The sequence below is a fragment of the Mirounga angustirostris genome, unplaced genomic scaffold (genome assembly GCF_029215605.1).
Source record: "Mirounga angustirostris isolate CCGP_5_RB_7025 unplaced genomic scaffold, mMirAng1.0.hap1 SCAF_2, whole genome shotgun sequence".
NCBI classification, from domain to species: Eukaryota; Metazoa; Chordata; class Mammalia; order Carnivora; family Phocidae; genus Mirounga; species Mirounga angustirostris.
Genome location: NW_026991710.1, coordinates 31,393,148 through 31,405,477, shown reverse-complemented (window position 1 = coordinate 31,405,477; position 12,330 = coordinate 31,393,148). Strand labels below are relative to the sequence as shown.

The 12,330-nt window shown below is 40.9% G+C and overlaps 1 protein-coding gene across 9 annotated transcripts in view; it reads right to left on the bottom strand.

Moving 5' to 3' along the window:
- TBC1D1 (TBC1 domain family member 1) overlaps window positions 1-12,330 on the bottom strand; it is a 230,385-nt gene that overhangs the window by 212,946 nt on the left and 5,109 nt on the right. For all 9 annotated transcript variants that reach the window (XR_010409330.1, XR_010409331.1, XM_045881325.3 and 6 more), the window contains exon 2: window positions 7,683-8,190. Coding sequence is in view for 7 of the 9 variants with exons in the window: in XM_045881325.3 (XP_045737281.1) it covers window positions 7,683-8,099 (417 nt within the window). In the remaining 2 variants the exon portion in view is untranslated. The remainder of the gene's footprint in view (window positions 1-7,682; window positions 8,191-12,330) is intronic.

The following is a 12,330-nucleotide window of genomic DNA, read 5'->3' as shown; positions in this document are numbered from 1 at the left end:
ACTTTTTAAAAATTAAGCATCTCTCACAAGGTGGATGCTTTCTGAAGCCCTCAGACTCATTTTTCAAAGTCAAAAATAAATTATGTAATCAATCCCGTGTCACAAACCCAAATCCTCCAACAAATACTTCGGAGTTCACGCAGCCCGGGACATTCTTTTTATAGATGAAAAAGAATCCCTGCCAACCTTTGCACCCAGCAACCGACTTCTGTCTGGCATGACAGACGGTCAAGTGTTGATTAGCTGACACGGATACACTGTTCCAGGCAACCGTGCACTGAGTCATAGCTGCCGAGTGGGACCCCAAATGAAACCTTACATAATAAACCAGAACAGGATCATAGATGCATGGCAGGAATGGAACACAGATCAAAAAGTCCTCCAAAATATACACAACAAAACCTTCTCAGAACCATCCCCCCCGAGTAACAAAAAGAGACTAACGTCTGAATGTGAAAACCAAATGCAGAAGGGCAACCAATAAGAACATCTGAAAAGTAATCCTATATTCCTCAGAATCATCACCCTCAGGAACAAAACGCTCCAGCTCAGTGCTGTAATTTCCAACCTCACTCTAGCAAAGAAAGAAAGTAATGAGCCGGCAAATACAACAGCCAAGCTAGAGACGCAATGGGAGCCAGACTACGGAAAATCCTGAAATAAGTGGTACATAGTTTAAGAGACAAAGGTAAAACCCCAGGCAGATGGGGAATTAGGAAGACAAATCAGTAATTGGTAAAATGCAACCAAAACAAAGCTACAATCAAAACTCAAATTCCAAAAAAAATTTAAATTAAATCACAAGACTAAGCTAAAGCAAACGCTGGCCTTTTTTTTTATTATTATGTTATGTTAATCACCATACATTACATCATTAGTTTTTGATGTAGTGTTCCATGATTCATTGTCTGCATATAACACCCAGTGCTCCATTCAATACGTGCCCTCTTTAATACCCATCACCAGGCTAACCCATCCCCCCACCCCCCTCTGGCGTTTTAGATAGGGATTTGAAGTCTTAGTCCTGGTAATCACAGGAAAACAAATTAAGACCACTTCCTTCATTGAATATGTAACCTAATCCAGAGAGGCTGGGTGAGGGAGCTCTAAAACCTAGGGGTTACTGAGAAGGCCAATGTCCTCACAGAATACACTGGTTCTTCACTGGAAATTTTAAAGGGAAATATTTATTGCTCTGAAGTTAAGTCTACAAATAGTTAAGTACTCTTAAAATTTGTGGTAAGGACTCTGAGAAACAAACTGAGAGTTCTAGAGGGGAGGGGGGTGGAGGGATGGGTGAACCTGGTGATGGGTATTAAAGAGGGCACGTACTGCATGGAGCACTGGGTGTTATACGCAAACAATGAATCATGGACTCACAATAATAACATAATAAAATTAAATTAAAAAAAAAAATTTGTGGTAAGGGAGCCCACCAGGTTCAGTTCCAGATATGTGTCACATTCAAGAAATGCAGTTTAGATGCCAAAAATCATCGAAAAGGAAACCCATTCCCTCAAAGGACACTGACCACCTCTCAAATGCATCTTCCTCAGCAATATTTAATAAAGTACTCTTCTATATGCAGACTTCTTTCTAGAGGTCTACCTCTACTGTAAGTTTATGCAGTTACTCTACCCCTGACCCTGGGCTCCTTTCCCACACTTTCCCCCCTCCTCTTCGTCAGGAAACTTTTAGCACTTTATTATGGAGATCAACTTAGCCACTCTCCCAGTAAGAAATGACGCTTCCTCTTTGGAAGAGTGAAGAATAAGGCTATTAAGATGGACATTAAAGAGGGAACCTGATGTAATGAGCACTGGGTATTACATAAGACTGATGAATCACTGAGCTCTACCTCTGAAACCGAGAATACATTATATGTTAATTAACTGAATTTAAATTAAAAAAAAGAAATTTTTAAAAAAACAACAAAAAAAGATGTGTTAGTGTATTTATAAGCTTTGCTAGTCTGCTAGCACACTTGTATATGACAGTTTTTTGCCACTCAGTTTTTTCTATGAATAGAAGTTATTACTTTGGTGAAAAATTATAATTAATACGGATGGGTGAAATTATACCAGGAACAATAATGACAAATATAACTATTTGTTTAAGAAAGGAGTTTAAAATTTTTACTGTAAATTATTGTATTCACATAAGTATCACATTAATGCTTTTTCTCTGTTAAAATGTTAAATTTGGGGCGCCTGGGTGGCTCAGTCGTTAGGCATCTGCCTTCAGCTCAGATCATGATCCCAGGGTCCTGGGATCGAGCTCCGCATCAGGCTCCCTGCTTGGCAGGAGGCCTACTTCTCCCTCTCCCACTCCCCCTGCTTGTGTTCCCTCTGTCGCTGTGTCTCTCTGTCAAATAAATAAATAAAATCTTTAAAAAAATAATAATAACTAAAATAAAATAAAATGTTAAATTTGTTTTAGAGTCAACAAAGGCTAGTAAAAAGTCATTATCTTCTATATAGTGTGTCCATTATCAGAGGTTTTATATCTTTTCAGCATAATTGGCTGTTTTTTGACTTTATCATGTCCTTAGCTGTTAAAGAAAACTTTTTCTTCCTCGTGAATGTGCTGTTTCCTTAAAATCATGTTGTCCTCTGGGTTTATCTTAAAATATTTTATTGTCCCTTTGGTTACATAGGCAACAGAATATTGTTTTTCTGTCAACCATAGTCAGTATTAATCCAGTTACAAATCTTTGAATACTCCTGATTTTTGACTTTCAAATTTAGAAAATATAAAATTTTTAATTTAAAAAATTTTTATTTTTTTTTAAAGATTTTATTTATTTATTTGACAGAGAGAGTGAGAGAGCACAAGCAGGGGGAACAGTAGAGGGAGAGGAAGAAGCAGGCTCCCCGCCAAGCAGGGACCCTGATGCGGGGCTCGATCCCAGGACCCTGAGATCATGACCTGAGCCTAAGGCAGACGCTTAATCATCTGAGCCACCCAGGCACCCCTAAAAAAATTTTTAAATAAAACATTTAAATTTAGAAAATATAAAATAAAAATTTCACAATATTAAAAAAAAAGATTCTAGCAAATACCAGATTCTCTGATGGAGAAAGGGAAGCCCACAAGCACTCCCACATTAATGACGTCTGTCCCACCACAATTATGAAATATCCACACTGTGCCCAGACTGGACACAGCATCTGGAAGATCAGAATCTGAAGAGAGTCAAAACCAGTGTTTGAAAAGCCAGGACATATTTCAAGTAGAAAAGGAAGATCAGTTAAAAAACAATGAGCACTTAGTAAAACTGCTCTCATGTACCCAATCTCTGACTTACCCTGAGGTCCTGCACCTACTGTTCCCTCCCTGCTCACCAACCTACACTTCTCCATTTACTACCATCTTAATAATACCCTCCACTCCCCTTTCAAAATCTATTGTTTCTTCCTATTGACACAAAACAGCAACAGACAACGTCAGAAGCCCCAGCACTTACACCACCTGCAACTCAGTGATGGAAACTCCCTTTCAAGGAAGCAGAGTTTTTTCCTCGGTAAATAAAGAAAAGGATAGAATCAGAAATATTCTTATGAATGATCTCAAGTAAAACTCAAGTGAGTGGCAAATCTGATGTTCTTCTGAGTACAGATTTTCATAGAATAGACAAAGCTGAAGAACTAACTGGAGGAGGAAAAAACTAGACTATTTTTCAAGGGCTGAGTCTGGGCAGAACTCCTGATTTCTTTGTGATATGATGGGGGAAAGATCTGGTCAGGGTCACTCATGAAACCATCTGTTTTCCAGGATGGATGTCTTCACTTCCTACCATGGACCCAAACTCAAAACTACACTTCAACCCAGAACCTTATCCCACTGTGTTCACATGTGTTCTGAGGGATGTTCTTGGATGTTATGAGAAAACTGTAATCTATGGCCCAATAAATTTGGGGATTTCATGGACTAGTGTACAACTCAAGAGTGAAATAGAAAAGACAGCTTCTCTAAAACCGTGGTTCTCAGAGTGCGGACTATATAACTCTGTGAACCAATATCTTCCGAATAATCAATGCATGATGTTACACAGTCATACGTGCTTAAAAGATTCTTAAAAATGCATGACAGATCAGTGGATTTTATTTATTTTTTATTTTCTTCTTAAAAGACTTTATTCATTTATTTGACAGAGAGAGACAGGGAGAGAGGAAACACAAGCAGGGGGAGCAGGAGAGGGAGAAGCAGGCCTCCTGCTGAGCAGGGAGCCAGATGTGGGGCTAGACCTCAGGACTCCAGGATCATGACCTGAGCCAAAGGCAGATGCTTAACAACTGAGCCATCCAGGTACCCCAGATCAATGGATTTTAATATAACAAAGTGCAAGAGCGTTTTGATACAATTTCAAATTTCATATTGCAACAAGCCTTTAAGCAACTACCACTTGTCAAGTTTTGGTATAGTAGTAAAAAAATATCCACAATTTTCTAAAAAGGCTATAAAATGTTTCTCCATTTTCCTACCACATAGCTGTGTGAGGACAAGTTTTCTTCATATACTCAACCAAAATAACATGACAGAATGAATGAAGAAGCAGTGGAGAATCCAGTAGTAGTTGTCTATTAATCCAGATAAAAAAAGATGTGAAAAAACAAGCAAACAAAAAACCAAGAAGTAAAACTATGTCACTCTTATCATTAAATATTTTTGGAAAATATATAGTTATTTTTCACAAAAATATTCCTTATGCTAACACATAAGGGGCATATTACTTTTGTTTTTTAACAAATGAAGAAATTAGTACCTTCATAATTTCTGTTTTAATTTCTAGTACAGTAATTATTAATAAATATAACCCACCTCCATGCTCTTTGGGATCCTCAATAATTTTTAAGACTAAAAAGGGATCCTCACGTCAAAAAGTTGGAGATGCTGACCTAATGCATTTTGATCGTGGAAGCCTTTCTCTATGGAACACCTTGAATGTATTCTATGGAACATACAATGGGAAACACAGTCTCATCTTGGGTTCTAAAAATTATTCCTCTATATGCCTCTTCTCCCTAGACATTTTCAGCAAGTTAATTTATATACTATTTAAGGGTTTCCTCTCAAGTAGTAGTTTTGTGCTTCTAACCCTGGCAGTAAATGCATATATCTCCTCTGGCAAGCACCACCGAAAGTGACCTCATCTATTTAGGAGAGGCCTTAATCTGGAGAATGATTTCACTGAGCAAATGTTTCAAATAATCACGAGAAATGATGACATAGGTTAACATGCTCCATCAGCAGATAATCTGCTACCATGAGATATGGTGCCAGAGATGTCCCAAGAACATCAAAGCTATGATGCCCGATGGAGAATCGGGGCCAATTTGGTTTACCATGCAGTTTCCAACAAAACTGAATCACTGATTGAGGTAACTCTGCTACAGATTACTCTTTTAAACAAGGAGCAGGATGACAGCAATGTATTACTCCGAGTACTGGCAATTTGTGCTTGGAAGAATTGTATGCAAGCCAAAAATAACTCAAGACCTAATTCATATTTCTACCATGGCTTTTCAGAACACAGAGTAAGGCCAGTTGTCTACTTTCAGCAACACTGGGAGCTCCAGTTACAGAATTTAGTTATAAATCTCTTTTTCCTGTTAGGCATCTGGATGACTGGCCAGGAGCCTGTTCTCAGACGGCTGTAAAAAATTTTGGGAAAGAGTCAAAAGTGTAAAGTGCTGGACAACTATTCCACACAAAGACTCTCCCCAAGGAAATTCAGTCCTTATATAGAGCAGGCCTGGAGTACAGGCTGTTCAGTCCTTTCATTTACATTCTGGAATTTGCCCAAATAAGAGTAACCATTAAGTTTATTTATGCAGTTTTTAAAGTATCTAGTTTATAAAAATGTTGCTCAAGGATGACCAGGATCTTGGGAGCTGAAGACACTCATCTTGGCCTCCTTTTTCCTGTTACCTTAGACTTAAAGTGAAATTAGCATTTCCTCTGCTTCCAGTAAAACTTCCTTTAATGAAGATTTTTTTATGGCTGTCAGTGCTTCCTAAGGTGTCGTTCTAGCTCATTTGGTCCCCCTGGCAACATTATGAGATAGACATGCTAATTATCCCCATTTTACAGATGAGACAATAGGCTCAGAGTTGCGTGAGGCCACCAGTTTATAAGCGGCAGACTGGACTGGAATTTGGTCCCTCAGAACCTCTGTACTGGGATGCTGTCCCGTCTATTTGAGATGCATGGATAATAACATTAAATGATTTATGACTAAGGAGATACCCAGTTCTGTGGGTAAAGTAGTGGTTGTAAGCTTCATTGAAGAAAACCTTCCTTAGAGCCAGTGTGTTAGGCTCCGTTCTCTGTCTTCCAGTCATGACCTGGACACGGTCCACGGGCGATCTACCTACCACTGCCTCTGCCTTCCTTCTAGCCTGTACTGATATCCTCTTGCACGGCATCTGAAGCAGCACTCACTGAATGAATGAGCCCAAGAACCACTTTTGCTTAAAAGGAAATCTCTAAGAACCTACTTAGGTCACCAAGAGCATGAATTTCTAAATGAAGTTCTTGCACCCTGGAGGGTGTGCAGAACAAACAAACAAAAAACCAACAAAACAGTGCGGTACAGAGAGAAAAACATTAGCATTTCTATTTCCATTTACTGACATTTACCACATGATTGGCACTGGCCTCCTCACTCAGTGCATGGCAGACAGCCACAGAGGGATGCTAGGCCTGGCAGGGGCATTCCTCAGCCCATGGGGTTAGCCAGCAGTGGAGGCTATATCAAAGTTCACATGGGCCCAGTTGAGAACGTGACCGTAGGGATTATGTTTTCAATTTTACCTAAACTGAGCCTCACAAAATGGACAAGTGACTTTAAACAGGTCCTGCACAGAACCGCAAAACAAGGTAACAACAATGCAAGCACCAATACCCAGGAAAGTCATAGAGCTGACTATACTTTTACCATTTCTCATATGATACTTTTCTCAGCCACATCATGAGATATAACAATAACGAGTTAATCAGATCTGACACAAAGTTGGCATCCACACACACAAAACCTGCAAGTATCAAAACTTGGATTCATATCCACCATTCTTATCAACAGTCTTCGCCTAAGTGACCGTGATACCTTGGGAAATTGGCTAATAGTATTCATACGTAACTTCTAAATACATATATATTTTTTAACAGGGTCAAAGATGTGGAGCTCACTGATGTAGGTAGGACTCTACTACCCAAACTGCAATCTGCAAAGGAACAGCATCAGCCTCACCCTGGCAGCTTGTTAGAAATGTAGTCTTAGGGTCCGTCCCAGACCTCCTGGACCCAAATTTGTATTTTAACAAGATCTCCAGGTGATTCATGTGCACATTTCTGTTCGAGAAGCACTGCTTTAGAACACACACCTTAAATGATCTGAACCCTAACAGTTCAGCTCTTATTTACAAGTTGAGGCAGATTTCTCTGTTGAATTTTTGAACTCATAAAATTATAATTCCTAATAGCTGTTGTCAAATGTTCTTCAAAACTATAAAAAAAACCAAAACTATCCCCATAAACCAAAAAACCCAGCGAAATAATCTATGTATGACCACAGCATCCTCTTATTCATCCCAGTATCCATAAAGTCAATGTCCTGACCCCCAGTGCAATGAAAGCCATCCCGCTACACCTCCATCGCTTTCATCCCCACTTCCACTTACTTTTGTTTGATCGTCGGCTTTGAACACATAGCAGATACTCTGCTGACTGGCTGCATTGTCCTTAATCAGACAAGCAAAGTAACTTGGATCGTGACTGTTGTGAATCAGTTTGTGAGCATGCTGGGGCTTACACTCGAAGATGCTGGAACATATCAGCGGATCCCACTGTTGACTCTTCCCCGGCTCGGAGTCACATCTCAGTCCAGAGGGGGAAACACAAAGCCGGACTTGCCTGGCACCAGGCTCCTTTTTGGAGGACTGCCCACTGAGCCTGCGCACCTCCGCCACGGCCCAGGGCAGCATCGGCATGGTGGTCAGAGAGTGCACACGCAAGGAGCCCACCAGCTGCAGGCTGAAGTCCACGGAGGCCTCGTGAGGAAACAGATGCTTCCTCGCTGTGAATGTTATTGGTTCCATCTTGGGAAAGGTCTGGAAACTCAGCAAAACGTTGCCACTGTTTTCTGTTTTAGAACGAGTAATCTATTTTATGTGTTTCTGAGGCAGAATCCTGGGGGAGAAAAACAAAGGCATGAGAATTTAATGAAATCACAGCAATAGCTACTTTTGAAGAGTTACTATTTCAGAGGAACTTTTATAAAAGCCTGAAACCCAAACATGGGAAGAAACGGATCTTCGTTCAAGCAAGATGCCTGGCCTAGAAAGAGCCTTCTTGAACCTGTGCTTCAGATAAAACCCGAAAATGCCATAACTGTCACATTCACTACAGGTTACAAAGATCTCACCGGGAAACTCCTGTGAAACATCTGTAAGCCTTGTAGAGCCATCAGAAGCAGGCAGGACAGAAAACAGTATCGTCCTGCTCAGATACCTTTAAATCCTGTTCTATTAACACATATTTCAAGGAATTTTTTTTTAAGTAATCTCTATGCCCAGTGTGGGGCTTGAACTCATGACCCCGATATCAAGAGTTGCATGCTCTATGGACTGAGCCAGCCAGGTATCCCTTAAGGAATTTTTTTAAAGATACTCAAATTCAGCAGTGGTGATTCTCCCTCCAAAAAGTAATCTTGAGAGAAAAGCAGCTATCTATCCATTATCATAGTCCACTGAACCAGACCAGTTTTCAACAACTGACCTTTTCAATTATGATACTACTTAAGTTTTAAAAGCCTCTCCCTGACATAGTCCAGAGGTGCTGAACATGAATTCAAATTTCATTACCATGTAATTGGTGCCAGTTATGCTCCAAATATCACCATAAATATTGTTTCATTCAATTCATGTATTATAAGCCGTCACGCCCACACATTGCCTCTCCTCATCAATAGATGATGCTGCTTCCGGTCGACCAAACTCTCTCACCTGCCTTCCCCCTCTATGGGTGATTTTCAACAACCACATCTGATGCATCCTAACGCCTTCCTGTTCCACTGGGGACGAAACCCTTCTGTGCAGAGCTGACCTGTGTACAGGATCTCAAGCCTCGTCCTTCCCCAGCTGCTCACCGGATCTTCCTTCTGTCATGTACTCCCTGAGCACCTACCTATACACTGCATCTGTCTGATTCACCATTGTGTCCCCAGTGCCTGGCAGCGTCTGACTCACAACAGAGGCTCAATAACATTGTAAACAAATGAATGAAGTCTCTCCCATCTGAAAAAAAAAAAAAAAGACTTTTTCCCTTGACCTCAACCCTCCCGAGCCACAACTCTTCCTTCCCCACACAACTTTCTTCTACACTTACTGGCTCACTTCCTACTGCCCATCAACAATCTCGATTGTGACCAGATGCACTGCCTATGCATTGAACTTGCTCCCATGAAGGTCATCCACATCTTCTGGCTGTGAAACCCACAGGGGGCTTTTTAGTCCTTAACTGCCTTGTCCTTTCTGATGCATTTCTCAATGGTGACCACTCCCTCCTGCTTGAAAATCTTCTGTTTCTCCTCTTACCTTGCTGGTTGCTTCTTTTCAGGTTCTTGGATGGCTTTCCCCGCTGTTTAACTCCATCCCTTCTCCTCATTCCACCTGCTTTCTTTGGACAGTCTCACCTAATGGCTTGGGCGTCCACAACCACATTCAAAGAGTCCTGCTGGGGCTGCTAGCAGCTTTCTGCACTCCGGGCATATTGCAAGATCTTCATCTCCAACCCCAGCCTCGGTTACAGATTCCTAGTATTGCCATCGTCGGGACCTAGGTCACTGAGCTTGAGTTGTTTGTCACAGGTGGGCGTGGGAGGGTCGGCTCCTGATTCTCGACCCATCCTCTTGAGTGCTGCCCGAGAATGGCAGCGACCACATAGACCCTGATGATTCCCATGCGAATGTCTCCCACTGAACCTCCTTCCTGAGATCCAGATCAGGGCAGACCATTCAATATTTCTATCTGGATAGCCTAGAGCTACCTCAGCCTCAATGCAGTCATTTTTAAAGATTTATTACTTATTTTAGAGAGAGAGTGTGTGTGCGTGCAAGCAGGGGGAGGGGCTCAGGGAGAGGGAGAGAAGCAGACTCCCCACTGAGCCTGGAGCCCCACACAAGGCTTGATCCCACAACCCCGAGATCATGACCCGAGCCGAAATCAAGAGTCAGATGCTTAACGTGCTGAGCCACCCAGGCGCCCCTCAGTTTAGTTATTTTAAACTAACTCAGTCTCACCTCCCCCCTTCCCAGAACTTCTCTTGCTGCCCATAGCATTAAATAGTAAATAGCATTACTAGTTTATTGGCCAAGCCAAAGGCCAAGGAGTCATTGCTACAGACTGAATGTTGAACTCCTAATTCCCAATGTGATAGTATTTGGAGGTTGGGCCTTTGGGAGGTGATTAGGTCATGAGACTGAAACCCTTATGAATGGGATTAGTGCCCTCATAAAGAGACCCGGGGTACTCCCTTGCCCCCTCCCACCATGTGAGGAAATAAGAGACAAGACGGCTGTGTATGAACTGGGAATATATTCAATATTCAAATTCTAAACATTTTCTGAAATAGAACTGAAGTCTATTCCTTTAACTCTATATTTTTCTATATCATACAGATGCATAAATGATAAGAGTGAATTTTTATAATAGGATTTGAACACAGTTCAGAGCTAGTTTTTAATTTTAAACGTTCAAAAGTTCAGAAATAAACCCACACTTTCAAGCTCCAACATAGTTCGTGGAAACGTAGTCCCTGTCTCTTCTCCTTTAAAGTACAACCTCTCTTGATGATAAAAACAGACTTGAAGTTCATATAACCCCATAAATAATGGTCTCTCCCTCTCTCTCTCTTCATTTTTCTCTCTTTCACCTGGTGAGAGTGGCATTAAATGTCTGGCTCAACTTCCACTCCTGTAACTGAATCTGTTTCAAGTTCTAACTGTTGACAGCTGCTAATCCCAAGATATGTTTAAAGAAGTACTAGAATTATTACAAAGGGGAGACCTGAGCTCTACCAATTGGTGTAGACGAGGCAATTACTAATATGGTGGCAACAACAGACAGAATTATTTTTAGTTTTCTTGTAAGGCGATACATACATAGTGCAAAAAAATTACACAATTTAGAATTTCAAACATTTAGTATATAGTCATCAAATTAGTTCTGCCGTGTCATTGACAAAACTAATTAAATGCCTAGAGTTTTCATTTTTGAACCAGCCATGGCACATTCTTAGTTTCTCTGTAAAAAGTAGATTGGTCCGTAACACTGTTTGTAAACTATCAAATAAGTTCTACGCCAGGGAGTGTCTGGCCGGCTCAGTCAGATGAGCATGTAACCCTTGATCTCAGGGTGATGAGTTCGAGCCCCAAGTTCGGTGTAGAGATTACTTAAATAAGTAAAAATTAAAGAAAAAAAGTTCTACCCCAAAGATAGCATAATTATTTGTCATCAATTCAGATTCTGCTGATGTAAGATTCATGGTAACTTAGACTAGGTGAGTCACTGTCTGTACTACTTTTCAATAAAAAGTTCTGTGAAACAGAGGATCTAGTCAAATAATACTAATATACCATTAGATTATTTTTTAAGCCATCTCAGTCCACATCACTGGCATGCAACCTCTGACCATCCGTCCCGAGTAGAACTACCAATTCTAAGAGGGCTCTTGTGCTCCTACCCTCAGTAAGAAATGCCGCGATCTGTTTACCCAGGAACTTCTAGTTATGTTCTTGTTGGTAGAATCATCGGTATACAAACTCTATCCCTCACAGAGACCATCTGTATGCTACACAATTCCCACCGACCACAGTCCATAAACATGGTAGGCATCCCAAACACAAAGATACTCTTATTAGAACAGTTGCAATCATCTCTTTAGTGAGTCCTTCTATATCAAATATCCCTGAAAGCATGCACTTAGAATTATAAAATCTGAATGTCAGAAATGTCCTTTTAAGCTCTTTAGAAATTTCCCTTATATTTGAAGGGCACCTGACTGGCTCAGTGAGTTAAGGGTCTGCCTTCGGCTCAGGTCATGATCCCAGGGTCCTGGGATCGAGCCCCGCATCGGGCTCCCTGCTCAGTGGGGAGCCTGCTTCTAGCTCTCCTTCTGCCGCTCCTCCTGCTTGTGCTCTCTCTCTCTCTGTCAGGTAAATAAATAAAATCCCTAAAAAAAATTTTTTTCCCTTATATTTGAAATGAGGCAATGTGGTTCTGGAGAAGTTAAGTGGTTTGTCCAAGTTGGGTGACAGAATTAGGACAATCC